This window comes from Rhipicephalus microplus, chromosome 9 (genome assembly GCF_043290135.1).
Source record: "Rhipicephalus microplus isolate Deutch F79 chromosome 9, USDA_Rmic, whole genome shotgun sequence".
NCBI classification, from domain to species: domain Eukaryota; kingdom Metazoa; phylum Arthropoda; class Arachnida; order Ixodida; family Ixodidae; genus Rhipicephalus; species Rhipicephalus microplus.
Genome location: NC_134708.1, coordinates 53,621,108 through 53,642,434, shown reverse-complemented (window position 1 = coordinate 53,642,434; position 21,327 = coordinate 53,621,108). Strand labels below are relative to the sequence as shown.

General features: G+C 43.6%; 1 protein-coding gene across 1 annotated transcript; it reads left to right on the top strand.

The window, feature by feature from the left end:
• The first annotated feature begins 742 nt into the window (after positions 1–742).
• On the top strand, positions 743–20,242 carry LOC119182136 (carboxypeptidase inhibitor SmCI-like). The gene is made up of 5 exons (XM_075872815.1): positions 743–879; positions 5,046–5,249; positions 14,370–14,564; positions 18,663–18,851; positions 19,724–20,242. The coding sequence occupies exons 1-5, from the start codon at positions 840–842 to the stop codon at positions 19,966–19,968; spliced, it is 873 nt and encodes a 290-aa protein (XP_075728930.1). The 5' UTR covers positions 743–839; the 3' UTR covers positions 19,969–20,242.
• Positions 20,243–21,327: the final 1,085 nt, after the last annotated feature.

Here is a 21,327-nt window from a genome sequence, read left to right as displayed (position 1 = left end):
CCTTTCTTTATCTAAAGTAGCGCTTAGTGAGGAACGAATGCGAGCAAACAAAATTGTGTAAAACGTATACAAAACCAAATGCAACAGTGACGCTCAGTCGGGCTCTACCACCGGCAAGATGATTGTTCATCCACTTGTATTTTTTTGTTTTAGGTCATAGTTGGTACCCTACACTTAGTACCAGCCAATACCGGTCTTAAAACTTCCCCTAGTGTCATTGTCTGCTGGTTTCATTAGGTTTCCTCTATCAAAGACCCGAGTCTTTCTTGAATCACCCCTTTTTCGTTCAATCAACCTTCATAGCGCATACTTCTTCTCCAGATGATTCCATATGATGTCTTCAAATATTATACTATTGTAATGAATTTTAGTGTGCCAAACATAAAGTCGTCAAAGAACTGTGACGTCAGCAGGAAAGTTAGTCCTCTTTGAAACAATAGATTCGTCAGTCGCTTAAGTGTCGGTGAATTTGCAGAAAGGGTGACATGTTTACATGTTAATTTGAATAGCAATGAAAAACTGTAACTCGTGTGTAAGTGAAAGTAGGGCTGTTTGGTGCACCATATAACAAAGTTTCGCTGAATTTCCCGGAGCAAGTTTCCCAGAATTTTCAGGAGCAACTGAAAGGCGCTCATATGCCTGTCTTTATGTGTCATCCAGTGGCCTTAATAACGCAGCTGTGACGTGTTATTTAGTGTGTTATTTAAAGTCAATTTTTATTGTTCGCACTTGTAAAATTTGATTGTAGCGTGCAGTAAATAAGACATGATGAGCTTAAAAGTTCGTGAACGCAAGTGTTAATTTAGTCGAAAAAGTCAAGTCGCAGAGGACAGCACGAAATGGAACTGTTCGGTTTTGCTGCAAAGTTATGGCTGAGGGGTAAGTAGGTTTACCTAGCGCAGTTTGCACATTTAACTAAAATGTACTCTTTGTTGAGAATAAGTTGAAAAAGTTTAGCATGCCTTGTTACCATTCAGATCTAATCAAATTATTAAAACTGTGTTGCTGCCTTGGGCATTCTAAAGTTGCTGAGGGAATCTGTGCACATGTTCATTCTACAGATGCCTATTCTACGCCACTACCGGAGCCTTAATTCAGTGTACTGATTTTCATTGATTCTAATTATCACTGAACTGAAGTTGAGCCACATTTTTTAACTACATTTTCGTGTGGTTATTTGTCGGCTGCTTTCGAATGTTATAAATTTACATGGTAACGACATAGAGTCATTAGGTTCACATTTTACTGCTGTGTACGTAACAGTTATTGCGTCCATTCATTCCTTGCTCACGTATAATCATTCTGCTTTGGAAAGAATCTAAAGAACTGAACATTTCGTCATTTTTTTTTCTTGAGGGTCAAGTCAGTTGTGTTGCATTATTCACTAAACCAACACTAAACACGCGTACACTTATCTGCGCGCCCTCTGAGATGATTTCCTTCTTTAAAAGTTTTAGTCACCCCCCCCCCACCCTAAAAATGGCAGTGGCTTAGCTCAGCTATGCCAGGATATACGTAGCGTTAACAAAGGTTCAGCTGATTATTCTTAGCTTTCCAGAGTGTCTGGGATTAGCATATTTATTTTACCGAGCAACTACCTCGGGATCCGATGAGTTAAGCTTCTCCGCTCTACTGCACCGTTGAACAGCATTTGCACTCTCCTTCTCCATGGCTATACCACAGTGGCAAACGCCAGTCAGAGGCGCTATCAAGCGGCTCTAGCGCAGTGTCAGATGGCGACTGCACAGGGAAGGCACGCGCGTCGGCGTCCATATGTCTACCAAGGCTATGACGGCACTCCTCTGGAAAGCGCACACCGGCGGCGGCGAGTCGCGCGCGGCCACGGCCGAGTGCGAGGGAGGAGCCGGCTCCGGTGCGTGACACCACTGATCGTCTGCGCAGCGCATCGAATTGCGCCCACACTGGCGGCGAGCCGCGCGCGGCGGCAGTGGAGTATCATTGCGCATGCGCAGACCAGTGCCACGCGAAATTGGCTCAGCGAGGCCAGTGTAGCTAACGCTACAAAAACGGGCAGATCACACGTGCCTTGGGAATCGATGTTATGCGGAGCATGCAGGGAGAAGGTGACTGTATTATAATTTTTTCTGAGAAAAACGTCACAAAGTGGTGTGAAAAATACGTAAAAATGCACACACAGACTTACGTTAAACAGCCGCATATGTCTTATATAACCAGTTGTTTACATTAGTGCAACGATGCCAAAAGCAAGATGCAGATTAGCCACACAACAAAATTAGGGGAGCTTAAAGCTTCACCTTCAGGAGTTGAACGTGACATCCACGTCCCGTTTCTGGTGCGTACATCGAATACTGAGTGTGCGAAACCTTTTCGAACTTGCTATGCACCGATTACGTGACCTTAAGGGAATAGGCGCAGTAGCATGGGTGCCTTTTGTAGTGGTTAACCAGTTTTAAACCACGAAGCCATTATGATAATCATATGTTCTGGCGCCCACTGGCAATGAGCGCTTGTACCACGCATTATTACTGCCATATTTCGTAAACACACACGTATACAGGACGCGTGTGTTTTTGAAGCATGAAAGCTACTTTCACTGCATTTCCAAGCAGTGTAAGTATTTCTCAAGGTTTTCACATGCAGAGGCGTGGCCATGTGGTAGAATATCCGGTTGCCATGCAAACAACCCGAGTTCAATCATCACTCGGACTCCGACGACCCTGGTTTGGTCCCTACTTTGACTCTGAATTTTTTCATCAATTATCTTAATTGCATCGTTCTGGAATTTTCTGTCACGCAGAAGATTATGATTTTTCACTCACAACCTATGACACCACTGCTGAAATTTGTGCGAAACGAGCTCTTTAAGGCTCTCGAATTAAAGGCAGCAAGCAATATGACGCGCTGGTGCTCGCGAGGATGGTAGCCTTGACAACTGCTTCATAAATCAATTTCAGCGAATGGTACGTAGCTACAATTGACGTTAACCCGACGTAACGGCTGTATAACAGGAGTATATATGTAATGTTTAGATAATTGGATAACCAGCACTTCAATCAGAATTGAAGTTTCAGAAACAGTAGGGTCTATTTGACAAGCAGTTCGGAGACATGGCGCAGCTCTGGAGTATAAAACGTGATTTTCTCGCAGAATACTGGAGTTCGGTTTGTACTGGGACCCTGAAATTTATTCTCCACATTTATCGGGTCAACGCTGCTGATGACAGCTTTTTTTAGTAAAGTAAAAAGTTGGGCGAGTTGGTGCTGGTTCATGATGATAAGGGGCGCGAAAAAAACGACACACAACAGAGAAGAAGTACACGGGACGACGCTATTGGCGCGTCGTCCCGTGTACTTCTTCTCTGTTGTGTGTCGTTTTTTTCGCGCCCCTTATCATCATGAGCTTTTTTTAACACTCACATGTTAAAATTACACATGTGTGTTCTCGTCGTTTATGGGTAGATACAAAGTGGTAATAACCTGTGGCACATATCCGCATACGAGCGGCACGTACCAGCCCGTGGGTTTGTGTCACTGTGTTTGACATCGTACGCGAAAGTATTGTGACATTATTCCTGTCATGACCAGTGAGCCGGATAGATAGATAGATAGATAGATAGATAGATAGATAGATAGATAGATAGATAGATAGATAGATAGATAGATAGATAGATAGATAGATAGATAGATAGATAGATAGATAGATAGATAGATAGATAGATAGATAGATAGATAGATAGATAGATAGATAGATAGATAGATAGATAGATAGATAGATAGATAGATAGATAGATAGATAGATAGATAGATAGATAGATAGATAGATAGATAGATAGATAGATAGATAGATAGATAGATAGATAGATAGATAGATAGATAGATAGATAGATAGATAGATAGATAGATAGATAGATAGATAGATAGATAGATAGATAGATAGATAGATAGATAGATAGATAGATAGATAGATAGATAGATAGATAGATAGATAGATAGATAGATAGATAGATAGATAGATAGATAGATAGATAGATAGATAGATAGATAGATAGATAGATAGATAGATAGATAGATAGATAGATAGATAGATAGATAGATAGATAGATAGATAGATGCTCAAAGTTCCTGCAGTACGCAAAGATACGCTTCGCATTTGAAAAGTTTGTATCAGCTCCTGAAAACAAAATGCACAATATTGGTTAGAGAAGACATTGCCGCAGTGTGTCATAAATGTCTTTTGCACACTGCGGCACAGACTTTGCAAGAACATGTGGTGCGAACACGTATCACACGTATCAAAAGATTGGTGATTGGACACGCCTGCACTAAGACGTATCCAACATTTTTTCGTTTCATCTTCTTCGTACAGAACCTAAGTCATGTCTACTCCAGCACAGATGCCTTTTCCAATTATTTTCTGCTAGAGCTTCATAGAGGCGATGGGTTGTTTTTTTATTTATATTACAGCAAATTGCACCACGAGCTAAAAATCTGGCGTTTAGTGACTGCTTAATCGCTCGCACTTTATATTACGATGTACCTCATGCTAACAATACCAAACTCCAGCGTCAATGACACTAGTCTTTTTTCGATACAAAGTTTGGTCACACATTGCTGTTCATTTTCGAAATACCTAAGCATAAAAATCAACAAAAGAACTGTGACAACCTTGAATAAATCAACCTAGGTTATATTCTACAACAGTCAAAATAAGTGTTTCGCGAGCTTGTGCATAAAATTGTCTTAATAATATTTCAACCTCAACATTATTACTTAGCTGGTTGATTGGTGTATCGTTTCTGTAGTGGTGTTATGAACATTTTGGTGAAGCTTCGGTGGAAAGTTTAATAGGCTGGAATGAAACGCGTCAACTGATTTTCTTTCAGGTAATTGTGAATTCTGTGGATATTTTGAATATAAGAAAGCGTCAGTAAACGGAAGTTATCTTGTGTAGCGCATTCCAAAGTATATTTTCTGCTTGAACTGAGAGTATTTTCTAGGAGTAAATATTCTAACGGCCTTATCCAAAGTTATATTACAACAGCTCGTGTGTTGTTTTTATTCCAGGTATTTTGGTTGTCGCAACAATTGAAACAATGAATGCAAGCACAGAATGCTTCATGAAATTGGATGACGGACCATGCAGGGCTTTCGTACCCAAATGGTTCTACAATCACACTGCACGCGAATGCCAGAACTTCACTTACGGCGGATGTGAGGGAAATGGAAATAACTTTGACACTGAGCAGCAATGTCGAAAATTATGTCAAGGTAAGAAAGGGTTAAGTTTCAGTCTCTATGAAACAATGGTAATGAGAACTTACAGACAATAATGCCAAAATGTGCATAGGGGAAGTTATTAGTAGTAATTGTAATATAAATGTGAAGTAAGAAAAGTGGACGAAGCGATCACTTGGCACCCGCAAGATCCGAGCTTGTGACCTTCGAATAACGTGTCCGATGCTCTGCCACTAAGTTACGGTGGTGGTCATCTATCCATCTACTTTTTATAGGGTGTATATGAGCATTTAGACGCTGGAGCATCCGTGAAGCCCTGCCTAATGTCATTGAGGTGAAATTGGAACAAACATTTTGCGTGTTGGCATCACGTAGCTCGTGAATCTTGTTATTATTAGTTGACCAGTAATTCCTCATATGCTACCAGAAGGCATCAAGTCCGCCAGAACGAGACCCTCCCTATGAATGAAGGAAATGAGTGCAACTTTAAAAGCTGTTTTTCTTTTGTTATGCATGGGATTAATAGGAAGTAACTTTATTGATGCCTTCTAATAAAGTAAATGATCCCTTAAATTTGCAGTTTTTTCAATCATTCATAGCAAGAGTCTCGTTCTAACAGACTTGGTGCGTTCAAATAGTTTATGAAAGATTATTGGTCAGCTGCCATCGTGATAAGATCACGTGCTACGTGATGTGAACAGGCATAATGAGTGTTCAACACTCGCCGCAATGGTAACAAGTGGGGCTGACTGACACGGGCACGTTTAAATTCACATATGTTCTCTATGAAAAGTAAACGGAGAATTGACCACCACCACCATAACTTAGTGGTAGAGCATCGGACACGTTAATCGAAGGTCGCAGGTGGTCGCAGGTGTGGAGCCTGCCGGTGACAGGCAATCTTTTCGTTCACTTTTCGCCATTGACAATTTACATAACAATTGCTTCTAATAGCATCTCCTATACTTCTCGTGGCATTATTGTCTGTTAGTTCTCATTAATATTGTGTCCAACAAAAAACACAATACCTTGAACTTACAGTTTGAATGAAATTAGATTTAACTTTTGCTGACCTACGCACATATTTATTTGAAACGAATTCATTTTGTTGATTGATAATTGTCAAGACGAAGTAGGTCGCACAAAGGATGCGTTCTCTGAATCTAAAGTTGAGGTGTCATAGCGTGCGTTCGTCATGCATCCCGTAAAGAGACATCAAAACATTGCTATACCAAAGTCCACGACATTATCTGCACTAAGCACACACGTGCACTGATTTCAGATGTCGCCAGATGTCGAAAGAACATCAATCACCGCCCGTGTCGCTTTTCCGGCTTTCACAAACACGGTTAGACAAGCCAGTGTCTTAAGTGGGTGAAAAGGTCGACTCTTGCTGAAGCACATGTCCTATGCACCTAGAATCTTAAGTCGAAAACGTAGAAGTAACTCGATATCCACTTTGATGGCGTGAAAACAGACACACCTAGCGCTTGTGTACTCCAAGTTGGCAAGTCATGGGTACCATTTCTACACGTGTTGTATATGTCCGTCGTATATGTCCGCAACTAGTTTCCCCTTAGAAGTGAGGCATCTTGGGCTAATTGGTATGACATGATGATAGTTATAGCGCGAGAACAGAACGACGACAAAGAGACAAGAAGGACACGAAGGACACGAGCGCTAACTTCCAACTGAGTTTATTGCGCCGAGTGCGAAAACATATAGAGGAGACAGTAAACCATGTGGCCCAAAGAGCAATACATGAGTAAGGGAAAAAAACAAAAGCGCAGAAAAAGGCAAGGAAAAGTCTATAAGGAAACGAAACAGAAAAGTAAAAGTAATATAACTACTTGAGCACATTGAAACCTTCAAGGAACGTTAGTTCCTTCTCGGACAGAGACACGAAGGGCTTGCCAATGCAAGGCACCTGTTCGCGTGCCATCTGCGCGGCCACGACGATGACTCGGGTGCGCTCATCCCTGTCCTTGTACAGCGTCACTGTGTCCTTCAAAAGGGGAACACAGTTGCACTCAGTGCAGTGGTGAGCGAGAAAACCATCTTTCCCGTTTCTAACATTGTTATCGTGTTCTCTCAGTCGATCGTTCAGACACCTTCCGGTCGTTCCGACATAACAAGCACCGCAGGAAACGGGGGTCCTATAGGCAACATCGTGGGAGCATGCCATGTTTTCATAAATTGCTGTTATCGCAAAGCGCAATGAATCACTCCCTCCATAAACGCTGACTGGTACGATGTTACAGTACGCGATCTTCAGCGTGATTGTATCAGGCAGCCGAAATACCGACCGCGTATGCAACGCAATTCATCAAAAAAGTCATTGATTTTACGTACGGTGTCCAATCGCCATTTCGCTTTCAAGCAGCTGGTCTTCCTGAAGAATTGAAAGTCGCCGGCGTCATTTTTAAGGTGCCTATCGCAATAAATGTCCCACTTTCGCAGATGGTATCACTTGCACACAAGTTTTGAAGCGGTTATAAGATAGAAAAGAAGAGAAAAGTGAACCCCGTAACTGTCTGCATCAGGGTGCGACACCTCAACAGTTGCTCCCAGGGCATGGGGGTGAGGAGGGATTAAAAGGATAGAATTAATGGTATATATAGAAAGAAAGATGCGCTGAGACAGCGTGCGAGGACATATCAAGGGGATAGGAGAGATAGGAAAGATGGAAACACGGTGACAGGAGTCCGAGGACGGGGCACCACTTGCGAGAGCTCTTGTCGGCGTCAGGAGATGGCGTTCTCGGTGATTGCGTGTGCGGGAAACAATATACTTTACGACGCACCACTGTCTTTGTTTCTACCTGCTCGATGAATACAGATCACCTATCGAACACGCACTCACGCTCGCTCACAAGTTTCGATGTTAACTTGCTGCCTTGTTTGTTTTCTCCTGTAATATATGACACGTACCCATTTTGGGGGATAGGCCAATATTGCAACGTTGAGACTTTTGAAAGTTAATTTAAAAATGGTAGTTGATTTAAAAAATAAAGAAATGAAATGGCAATAACACATAATACATTAAACTTAAACTTCAAGTATTATGCTTTTTATCTTGTATCCAGACTGACATGAATGAACCTGTTGGGAACAATCTTCAAGAACTTAGTTAGGTTCTACCTTCTTGAAATAACGAAGGATTTTAAATAGCAGAATAAAAGACTACTCGTTGAGTAATTAAAATGAAATTGCACACGACATCAAAGGCATATTTTTGGCAGTATCCTAAGCCTGAAGTAACCTAGCGACGCCCTCATTGTTTACCAAGGCAGAAAAAAGCTGGAATGACAACAAAGAAATAGAAAACCAGAAAGAGCAAACAACAAAAATGCTGAGCGGTGTAAAGTTTCCAATAACAATGCGAACATTCTTCAACATAATATTTTTGTGTTTTAATTTTATAATTTCCGTTACGCTACACGGTACATAAAAGCTAGCGTTCATGAACTACATGCCGAAGCGCAGTACAAAAAAAAAACAAAAAAATTGCTAAGGCCTGCGTGGAACGGCCAGCACACTCCCAGTGAAAATGGGAAGAGCAGCCTTTTAGAGCCTTTTCTAAACACTCTTAGGGTAAATGCTAAAAGCACCCTTTCTGGGTACCTACAACACCATAAATAATGCAAATTTATGTGTAATAGGTCGGCATTCACTATGCTGCTATCTTTCGTAATTCTTCCGAGAAGCGTGGTATCCGCTAAACACTTGCATGAATTTTGTTCAAGTTTCAGGTTCCATGCAGTAGTTGGCGACGATGAAGAATTGCACCCGAAGTGATGAAGTGATAGGTGATGAAGAACGAGCATTTGTAATGAATTGAAACATTGTGCCGCTCGCCTCGTGGCCAATCCCCCGTGATGGGTAGTGCCATTCTTTCAGGAATCATCATCATTCTAGGAGCATTGGATGACCCACTCGTCGCGCAGTTCACATTGTGTTACGACTGGTCGTTCTATTGCTGTTTTATAACACTTCATTACTCAAAATAACGCAATTCCTTTCCCGACATCAAGCCTGCCTAAGGCAAGTTTGCGAACGAGTCCAAGTACCGGCGTAGCTCAGCGGTAGAATACTGAGCTGGCCTGCAGTGGGCCTGGGTTTGAATTCCATTACGTCCTTGGTGTTTGAGTGTGTGCGCGCGTGTGCTGCCGAATGTGCTGTTTTTCTCTCTTCCCTCTCTGCTCACTATCTTTCATCTCCCCCATCCCTCTCCCATGCACAGGGTAGCAAACCGGCTGCCTAATGGCTGGTTAACCTCCCTGCCGTTCTTTTTCCCTATTTTCCTTCCTTCCTTTCTTACTTTGTGCAATAGTGGTTGCGGACACCGGCGGCGGACAACTGCGGCGCCGCGCGTGACCCGTGGTGTGATCTCATGACAGCTTTCAATGTAAGAGGCATGTGCTTGGGCTTCGTAGAATTGACTGAGCTGTCTCAGAAAGTTGTCGCCAGGTAAACACTTTTCAGTGAACGCTCCCTGTGCGCTGCCATACTTCTCTCCGGGCTGTTGTTACTGCGCGTGACCCCCAAAAAATGCACTGCCGAGACTGTGACGTGGGATTTCGTACTCTCATGCAACAGCCCAGAAAGGAGAAAATGTTCCTATCCGTAAAAAAATGGCAGATCCCACGTACAGTGTGAATCGATGATATGCGAAGCACAAATGAGGAAGCACAATGAGGGTCTGTCGCTTGTGTTCGCCATGCAATCATGCCATACCATACGAGCTTTGCAACATGCCATGTGCACGGAACCACCGCAAGAGCTGCAGGAACAAGAAATGTAAATCATGACATTCATGACATACCAACGCCTCCTAGAAAAACTATGCCTGGAGCGTCGCTCTCTTTTCAATTGGGAGCCTCCTGCCAGCATGCAATCTCGAAGGCCATGCCTCCTTCCTTGTGTTGCGACCGGCCGCCGCGTGAGACCGCTCCCCTCCGTACCGCTCAGTCACGTGACATAACCACACCACTCTGTCACGTGACACCACTGCTGCTCGGAGGCAACTGTGAGAGCATTGCTGTTCGCAGAGGGCAGCCATCGGAGATGATCGCCTCCGTAGCGGAGGCGGACGGTAAGATCGGAGTGTAGGGCAGCGCGTTCGCGGCTGACGTTCCAGGCGTAATTTTTTAGGAGGGACCTACATATCATGATTTTCATGTTATGGCTACTCAAATATGTTCTTCATAGAGTCATGTTATGCCATACGGAGTTTGGTATTGATACCAATATCGAAACGGCTAGGAGAGCTAAAAGTCGTAAGTGGCTAGATAGATAGATACACTCACAGTCGCTGAAGTTCGCTAAGAAATGCTTCGCATTTAAAAGGTCGATAGAACGTTCCGGTGCTTTTGGCCAGGTGGGCGCCTCGGTCACCACTCTGCTTCGGGCGTCTCACTTCCTTCCGAAGCTGCACGCCTTCGTCTGCTGATTAAACTAGTGACGACGGCTTGTCTACGTCAGACGCCGTCGCATTCCTACATTCGGTGACCACGGACGCACGAACAAGCGACCACCGCAGCACAACTGCCACCGAGCTCCGCCGCCATGTTCTAGCCAGCGCTACCCTGGCAGCCGCAATTCGACCTGCCACTGGCACCATTCCGAACCTCTCGCCTAGAGTCATGGTTCTGGGAGTCTGTGGTGGCCTTGGATTGCAACATCTGGATCCAAGAGTTCGTGTACGAGGTATTGGAATATCATCTTCCACATGACCTCAAACACCGCCTAACATATTTCTCGTGGAGCCCTCACCTTTACGATGAACAGCCAGATGCCGTGCTCCAGCATAACGGCATCAAACATCGTACTGTTTCTAAAAAGTGGCATAGCTACACTTGGCTCATCTCTCTCCACGTGCACGCATCCCGCACCACAGCCATTTCAGACCATCCCCTGCCGACAACTGACCACGCAGGCGAAGGAGGTCACCCTCCCTCGTCCACTGACCCATCGCAGGAGACACCTACAAACCCGGAGTCCACGGCTCCTGCCTACGATGTGCCGGTTCTGACACCCGAGCCATTGCACCTTAGTCTATTACGGATTAGACGCCTATACTGCACCGCGCACCGTCCGATGCGCTGCAGGATCCTGTGTTGCTGCACTGAATGTAGTGGGCGCGTTCGTGCCGAGGCGGCCAGCAACGCAAGCCGAAGTACAAGGGCCGCTGTCACGAGGCGCACGCTCCGCGATTAGATGCAAGATTCGCGGAACGCTGTGTAGACGTGCCTCGCATGGGCTTCGTACTTCTTAGCCTATTTCACTGCAACTCTTCGCCTTTTCTTCGTGGAACGCATCGGCGAAAATGAGCGGATCAGTTTGACACCTTCGGATCTAAATGACACCTATATTCAACCATTCTGAACCCTTTTTGTGCTTGGCCACGCCGCCAATGTGCTGAAGCGCCACTCGGCTATACGCGCCCCTGTGCAACGCACGCCGTAACCACGGTTGGCGCCGCTCGGGTTTTGCCGCCTTCACCAAAAGTGTTCGCAAATCTTCAAGGCGCCGACATGGATTATCAAGTCTACGGCGAATCCATCATCGCAGCTGAGCTTGAAGCCGAGTTACGCTGGATTCATGCCGTGAAAGCACACCGTGCAGCCGCGGTCCACCAGCTCATCACCTCGACGACGCCTTCGTCAACCCCGTCGTTGAAGACTACTCCACCGCCGAACACTACCGCAGCGCTCCCACTCTTCGTATTCACGCTACCCTCCTTTGACTCCCAGCGGAAGACTTTAAAATCGTATTCAGTCCAGGAGGGAGACTTGTCCTCCGCACTGCAACTAACGGCATCCTGCTCCAAACCCTCTGCAGTCTCACCACCATCGACTACGCACCGCCCGCACCGCTGGCCATGTATGCATCAATCCGTACAACTCACTGTCAGCAACCCATTTTAGTCAAGTGAACGTCTCTACGTTTATATATCAGAACTTCGCTTGGGTACCATCTCTTACCACGTGCCGACATGGCGGCATCAGACAACGCACTCCGCGGCATCGTCTACAACGCCGTGGACTCCCAAACTCAGGACGAGATCATGCAAGATCTCCAATCCATGAATGTGAACACCCCCAACGTCATCGCCAATGCGCGCCAGATGGGGCACTCAAAATCCATCCTCATCACCTTCGTCGGCACTACCACCCTCCCCTTATCAATCGTCATCAATTGCCTCGTCTACCGCTGCCACCCATTCCGGCCGAAAGCTGGGGCCTGCACGAACTGCTGAACTTCTGGCAATCGCGCGGACGTCTACACCAAGCCTAAAGGCTGTTTCACATGCCGCGATTCCAGCGAAAAAAAAATCGTTCCGTATGCTCCAATCGCTCTGTTCGCAACCGTCACTAATGGTGGTTTCGTTTCACATGGACCACGAACAGTCCGCGATTTTTGCTCTGCGACTGGAGCGGCGAGTTCTTGCCACCGCTCATTGTGACCGACACGAATGTAATGTATTAATATATGCAGTATGATATCATGAAGTTACCGTGAACGGTAATGAAGGGCCCGCTTGTTTCATCATTTAAGAACACTTTCCAGTCTGAATTCATTTTAAAATGCTAAGCATCGACCATTACCAAAACAAACACGTCGACTCTATTTGGACGGCTTGGCCAGACCAGCCCTAATTTGACGAGTTGCGACCAAAAATTGCTCCTGTCGCTGCGATCAGGGCGAAAATTTCCAACATGTTGGAAGGTCGCCGCTTACCGCAACGGCGGGAGTGAACTGCCCTTTTTTTTCGCTGCGAGCGAATTCGCAGCCTGAAAATCGCTACTTTTTGTGTCATGTGAAACTGACTTAAGTCCGCCTTTTGCTACCGCTGCGGCCAGACGGCACAAACCCACGAGAAAGTTGAGCCCCCACCCACGTTTCTGTTGTAGTTACTGATTCTGTTTTAGTTACAATTCTGTTGTAGTTACCGGCGCACTAAGGTCACTGCAGTCGTTGCACAATCTCCATTTGCGAAAATGGCGCACTTTTCCGACACAGCGACCTAACTGAGACACTTATTCTCGCTCATCTTTACATATCAGTACGTTTTGTGCGTCATTTGTGCGTGGGCAGCACGGGGCACGTTTCGATCTCCTTGCTATTCTTCGCGTGACATTCCAATTTGTTGTTATCGCATTTATTGGTTCGCCTTTGCAGCTAAGCTGTGACTTTTTTGAACTGCCTCGGCTTGCTGACGCACCAGCTTCGCCGTCACACCACTGCTAAAACACTGCTACACTGCCAGTCCAGAATGGTTTGAAAGCACCGTGACGGTGCTTTGTCCGCCGGAGGTTATGTTACAAAACATGGTACATGCACCCACCGTGCCAGACGAAAGAACGAACGAACTTGTATGTCGTGCGAGATTACGGCAGGCTTTCGGTGTCACAGTTATTTGTAAATAATGTAAATATACTCGCTTCTGTCACTTCTACGTAATTGGGATCCCCATTTCACGTTTACTGAGTAATACATCCACCGGCCTTGTAACTAGTAGAAGTATACAGTGGTAGTAGTAGTAGTAAAGCCTAGAATCGGTCGCACACACCCACGCTGCGGTTGGCCAAGAACCGGGTATTTCTAACAAAAATACTTGATTTTGTTACCTTACGTCTGGTGAAATGATGAGGGCAATGAAAAAAACAAAAAGTTAAGAGTTGGAATTCGAGAAGTGCAAACTACGGAAATAGGAAATGCGTAAAATAACTCAAACAATAAATAAAGCAAATTAGAAACAAATATTGCCAAAAGTGCCATGTAACAAGATTTTATGCATGATTCGCACATCATTCATTTTCATGATACGTGAGATATGCCAGAATTTTCGTACAAATGGAAAGAAGGAGGAGCGTAAAAACAAGCGTGGAAGATTAAAAAAATGAATTTACTACCCAGTTTAATTTGCCAGAAAAGGTAATGTTCGTTTTAAGCCATTGCTAATATTGGTTGTGTAGTAAAAGATCTTTCTGTGCACTTATGTATCTAACATATAGAAGAACGGGAGCAACGCAACTCATAGCTTGAAAAGTGTTGAGTTATTTAGCACGACTTTGCTGCCTTATACTTTCAAGTGTTCTTATTTTTTGGGTGTCGAATACTTACAGAATGTTATTTTCTTTAACTACAGGTAATAAGACTTCAGAGAAACTCCCACCAAATAAGACCTGCCATCTGAAAAAGCGTGTAGGAAATTGCAGAGCGGCGTTTCCAAGGTGGTATTTTGATAAGAAGAAAGGAAAGTGCGTCAAGTTCATTTACGGTGGATGCGGTGGCAACCAAAACAACTTCTATACTCGCTGGAAATGTGAAGAATTTTGCGAAGGTGAGCATGACCAGGATTGGGAGACATGTGCCCGTAGCGCCATCTCTAGTGGGTCGCAGCGGCAGCCTGCCGTAACTGAATGGAAAATAGGCAGAAAAAAATATCATATCAGACAAAACGCGCGCTAGCTATCAAAAACGACTCCCGGTTTTATAGAGCAGATACTTACCTGTACAATCTGGCAAAGTTACAGAGCTGCACTACAAACCATGCGGCTTCCCACAGCGTTTGATATTTAACAATACAATTCAGTGTGTTTCTATTGGTGGCGTTCAATTGTCCTAGGAAGCCACAGGCTTTGCAATGCGATACTTAAATTTTACCAAAATTTACCAGCGGGTCTCTGCTACGTTTAGCCCGAAATCGTTTTTGATAACTAGTTTTTTTTTTCAAGGGAAAATTTTTTTCATCTATTTCCCATTCAGTTACGGCAGACTGCCGTTCCTGCTACCGAGAAATATGAGTGGTCTAATATGAGTGGTCAGAAATGCCACCAAAGATACGCACAGCTCTTGAACTCACTTTATATGTTCATTAGTCGCATATAATATATACAACCAGTTGGTTCTAGTTGTGTTATGAATCAATCCCGGCTACGGCGGCCGCATTTTCTATGGAGCCGAAAATGCTGGAGGCCCGTGTGCTTAGACTTAGATGTGCGTTAAACAACCCCAGGTGGTCGAAATTTCCGGAGCCCTTCACTATGGCGTCTCTCATAATCGTATGGTGGTAAAGCCCCTAAAATTATGTAACAGTTGTGTAACAATGCCACAAAACATGGGTATTATAAACAGAGCGGCAAGCTGGTAATTTAAACGTTAGAAAATCACCAGGTCCGGACGAAATAGCGAATGTTTTCCTCAACAAGTATGCAATCTGGGTAGCAGAGTACTTATATATAACTCACAAAATGTCGTTAGAAACATGTGTGATACCTGATGACTTGCGCTCTGCAAGAATAGTTCCAATTCACAAATCTGGGTCCCCTTTGGAATTAAATATATACAGAACAGTTTCTTTGACATCTGCAGATTGTAAACTGCTTGAACATATTTCATTTGAAGCAATTATGACACATCTCGAGGATAATGATTTAATTCAGGCAAATCAACATAGTTTTAGGTCTGGTAAATCTACAATACCACAGTTAGCTGAGATAACTTATGACTTTTAAATGTACTAAACATGAGGGGTCAAATTAATGCAGTAATTTTGGACTTTTCCAAAGCGTGTGATGTTGTTCCGCATGCTGATTTGGTAAGAAAACTACATTTTATGGGCGTTGAACACAATATCATTCGATGGATAAAATGTTATTTGTCATCAAGGAAAGAGTATGTTGCCGTTAATGATTGTATTTCTGATACATTGGATGTTCACTCGGGAGTACCACAAGGTTCGGTACTTGGTCCTTTATTGTTCTTAGTTTATATAAATGATATTTATTTGTCTGTTCATTTGCCTGTGAAGATCGTACTGTTTGCCGACAACTGTGTTGTGTATGCTAATGTGACTGACCATTCCGACCAAGTTCGACTCAATGATACGTTGCACTCAATTGGCGTATGGTGGGAAACATGAGGATTGAAGCTTAATACTTCGAAGACGGCATGTCTTACATTTAGCAACAAAAAAGAATCCCAACAACTTTCTTATACTATTAATAATGCTTACATTGAAAAATCCAATCAAATCAACTATTTTGGTCTTACAATTACAAGCAGTTTAACTTGGGAAACACACATAGAAAACGTTTGCAGCAACGCGCTAAAAGGCTTGCATTTTTGAAACGATAATTACGTCACATGTCATCGACCGTAAAGTTAACTGCATACAAAGCTCTCGTCAGACCAAAATTAGAACATGCGGATGTGATCTGGAACCCGCACCAAAAGTACTTGATCAGGAAATTGGAAAGAGTGCCAAACTTGGCCTTGGGGTTTATATACACAACATACTCGCCTTTTTTTCAGTGTGTCAGTTCTTCGCAACAGGGCCAAATTGAAAAAAAACTAGCTCATTGCAGAACTGTATCTCTCCTGAAATGTTTATATCTGCTGTACCACGGTCACTACAAAATATCACGTAAAAATTACAAAACTGAGCCCCCCATGTGGTCTGGTCATACAAACAACAACAAAACAATTAAGCAGCCGTTTAGTAATCTTAATATACATCAGTACTCCCTTTTCTCCACATGCTATATAACAATGCAACAAGTTAACGGAAGAAGTAGTAAACGCTAACACAGCTGAATCATTTGTTCAATTTTTAACAACCTTTCGTTTGATATGTTATGTTTATGCTAGACAGCTTTTTTTGCAGTTGATTCTCGCGTTCACTTTCTTACGCATAGAGTTCATCTCATATGTTGAAATATTGTGCATGCATGTTTTATCATTTGTAATGTTGTGTGTTTGTTATTGCGAAGCATATTTATTAATTCATTTTCTTTTGCTTGTTCATTGTAGTTTACTGTATACTTAAGTTGTCGATAGTTCTAAGCTTTATTGTTGGTATTGTTTTTAATGATATTCCCACTCCTGCTTGGGCGCAAGTAGGGCCTGCAGTATTTGTAAATAAAAATAAGTAACGCTTGAGCTTGCGATAATGGTAGACCTTCCGTGCAACACATGCCCTGCCGCGGTGGTCTAGTGGCTAAGGTACTCGGCTGCTGACCCGCAGGGCGCGGGTTCGAATCCCGGCAGCGGCGGCTGCATTTCCGATGGAGGCGGAAATGTTGTAGGCCCATGTGCTCAGATTTGGGTGCACGTTAAACAACCCCAAGTGGTCTAAATTTCCGGAGCCCTCCACTACGGCGTCTCTCATAATCATATAGTGGTTTTGGGACGTTCAACCCCACATATCAATCAATCCGTGCAACACAGAGCACGTTCGGCCGATGGAGCTTAATTATGCGGCTAACGTTGACGCTACATGAATAAGACGTATATACGAAATAGGATAGCAAGCACTGGAACCATATTGACGTCTTACCAGCATATAGGGTGTTCCAAAACAGCTTCCCGACCTCGCGTGGCTATATAGAGTACTTGATTTACGCAAAAATATTTGGGTTTGATTTCTGCTGGGACCCTGACGTATACTCTTGGCACTCCTGAGGTCAACTCTGCTGATCAGTTTTTTTCTTAACGTTTTTTTATTTAAATTACCAATGTCTGCTCTGACCATTCCTAGGAAGATATAAATTTCCGATCACTTGTGGCGCAGACCCACCTACCCCGGACCGTGCTTACGAGTATGTGCCACGGGTGCAAAGAGGAAAGAGTTCGACAGCGTACACGACAAAATTTTGACATTGTTCACGTCATGAGCAGCCAGACAAATTATAGAAATCCTCTTACCCTCCCATACTAATTTTAGTCCAACCAAAAGTACGCTAGACCTTATCGCGTTAAGCAGGCGATCATCAGAGCACCCAAACCTCGGCGACTAGGTCAATAGCTATATAGATAGGTAGATACGTAGACACTATATATATATAAACGCTCAAAGTGCTTCTAGCTCACTAAGAAATGCTTTTCATTGAAAAGAAACCGACTATGTGCGTTTGAAAATGTCAAACAAGGTATTCATCATATTTTGAAGCACCTGATAATAATGCGAAATTGAGCTCAAAGTTTTTTGTTGAGAATCTGTTCAAAAGGTGTCCTTCGATGTGGCATTTTTACAATCAAATAAGTAAGGGTGTTAGAGCACTTGGATAACAATGAAGTTATACCAAAGTATCCACACCTATTTTACACGCACAGGACTTCGATGATGCATGTGGCTATACAAAAAACAGCGCTGCCATTCTGTACAAAAAATAATAACATAGATTGAAAAGTTAAAAAGACAACGAAATATGAGTGTATTTGAGTGTCGCATGCTGCATTACTTCACCGCATCTTGGAGTTACTGTGCTACTGGCAAAAAAACGCAAGATCGGCACTGGCCAGCATGAAAGTCGCCAACGCGTACATTATAAGTTGTACAGCTTCATTTAAAAAACTTGTATCCAATATATTATGCTCACGCTCATCACTTGTGTACGTTACGTGACAATAACTTCTGGCGCCTACTTTGGATTTGCAGAGTTTCTAACGGATCGCTGTAGACAGCCAATCATCCCCGCTGGACAGAAGCGTTGTGAACATGAAGAGAGGGCTTACAAGTTCGGCTACAATAAGTACACAGAAAAATGTGAAAAATTTCTTTATTCGTCTTGCAAGCACAACCAAAACAACTTCGCAACTAGGAAGAACTGCCTCGAAGCTTGTGCAAGTGGGTTCGAAGTTAATTGCCTCCACCTTTTCGCAGTTGCCTTCAAAAACTATTGAATGCAACGGAATACAGCGTTTGAACCTGTTAGTTATTCCCATTCATATTTTGTAGCATTCATCAAGTTTCGAAGACAAGCGCATGCTAATAATCACATTATTTCATCTCCCACCATAGAAACCTTTGTTTGCCTTGGTGCTACGGATAAAAAGAAGTAAATGAAGTGCTTATTTGTAAAACTTATGCTTATACTCTTGAAATACTAAAACTTTAATTAAACATTTTTTATACATGTCACTTGCACTAGACAACTTCCGTGAAGCATAGAAATGTGTCTGTGTTGCGTAACTGAATCGGTGGACTTCCCGGAGAGGTGGATAACACATGGCTGTTGTAACTAGCTTTGCGCACTCATGGGAAACCCACGCAAGATTTACCTCAGAATATTACATCTTCAAGTGATGATCTACGCCGCGAAAATGATCGTGTCGTGAACTTGCTGAGGTCACTAATAAGAAACATACGCACGCCGCTCAAAATACTGGTCAACCTATGAGCTCATCGCACACTGCAAATTCTTTTATGGCGTGTAAGCCTTCACGATCGTCATAGATTGCAATGTTGTCCACCTAAGACAAATGAAGGGAAACCCGCCTCCGAATATCCATAAGCGAATGAATGAAGTAAACAAACTAGTAAAATGGCGACTAATGAGTCATTGCTGTTTCGCTCCTGCGGTGCGAATAACTGCACATTTTTTTTTCAGTCTTCACATATTGCGGTAGTGTAATCCAAAATGCACTCCCTATAAAAGATGCTTCTCTTTTAACTATATTCGAAAGTCTAAATGTGTTTTTGTTGTTGTTGTTTTTCAGAAGAATCTCCTTGCCTGTACAGAACGAAGCACAACCATTGGCGACCCTACGTGTCATATTTCTATGATGCCGACAACGATAGATGTCTCAAAACAACGACATTTTTTGCCAAAAAGAAATTCTGGCCGCAAAGCAATCGGTTTAGAAAACTGCAACGATGCTTCACAGAGTGCATGCCGAACTATACAACGCCAGCCAAGACCACGGAGATGCCGGAAATTCCCGTTATGACTCTAGACGAGTAAATCGAGAGTTCGCTTCTAAGATACTGTGCACCTATATATTCAAGCCGGCATATATTAAGCTCGCATTCTGCGCAAATGGTGTATCTATGCTGTATCTACAGCACAGAAATGCTATTTATTCCTGATTTTTTATATGTAGTTTAATTTTGCATGGAGAGCCTTCAATGTGTCGCCAAACGCGAAAATCAACTGTCGGCGATAGTACGAGTGATAGATAAAAACATCACGTGATAACCTCAGCATAATAAACTCTGGTGATGTGACAACACAAAAACTTGTGACCTTGTCATGACGGTAACATGGCGTGGCATAGAGTGACGTTCATTAATGATGGCATGGCATCACACATCATCGCTTGTTCAAAGGCGGGCAGATCACGGTGGCACTGCATAACTTATTGAGGTTCACAAATCTTCCTCCCGTCCTAGAGGCTGCACACAACGACGTACGTTGTGTGCACGCAGCTTTCCGAGAAGGGGTGGGGAAGGTGTGTGTGTTTTGGTGGAAGGGGGGGGGGGGGTGAACGTGTACTGCAAAAAAAACTTTATATGTTGTTCTTGGCGAAACGCTACTTGGCCATATTGTTAGAAAAGTGAGATAATGAGCTCCTCTTGGATACAAGCAACTGCATCTGAGATCAGTTGCCAGATGATTAAATGCACTGGCCGGAAGAGATGCACCGTGAGTGACATTGAAGAGACCGTACCTAAGGGGCAAAATATGAGGCATGCGCCTTGTGATATGTGTGTATGTGCGCTGCATGCTTCATTTACCGGTGTGTAGACATGTCATCACCTCCGGGTATTGCTCTGAACCATTTAGGAAGACTATATTGGAAGCAAGATTTACGTCCCATAAGCTCGATATACGTGGGTCATTTTTAATTCACAAGTTCAACACGGGTTCTTGTTGTTTAAGCAAAAACACGGGTAAGCTGACTAGCGTGCTTTCATAGCATACACTGTTCCCTCCCATGTGGGTGTAAACTTACTTCTGCTGCTTTGTACAGTCGTGTTTCTTTTTTTTTTTTTTGCCCACCTTCAATCGCAGAGCGCGATTATTTGCTTTGTACGCCTTGCACGACGCCGTTAAATTTGACCTTGGCCATGCCCCGCGGTACGTCATTGGCCGGTAAAGCATTTTTTGTATTCATTGTTTTGTCTAGCGCTACATCTTTGATTTTGCTGCAGTTATTCACAGAGTTGAGCCCACCATGCGCCTATTCTTTGTTTCAATGCGCAGAGTGTCTGATTGGGGTGCACTGCATCTCGGTGTGATCCTACCTACCTGTAAATAGTGCCTTCTCCAACACGTACTGCGTTCATGCTGACATATTTGAACACCTCGAAGCCTGTCACA

Bases quoted from the DNA above. Each gene is read 5' to 3' on its own strand.
- LOC119182136 (XM_075872815.1), top strand. From the start codon at position 840: ATGGAACTGTTCGGTTTTGCTGCAAAGTTATGGCTGAGGG. The intron at 880-5,045 runs GTAAGTAGGTTT...TTTTTATTCCAG, and splicing joins TGCAAAGTTATGGCTGAGGG to GTATTTTGGTTGTCGCAACA. The intron at 14,565-18,662 runs GTGAGCATGACC...TTGGATTTGCAG, and splicing joins ATGTGAAGAATTTTGCGAAG to AGTTTCTAACGGATCGCTGT.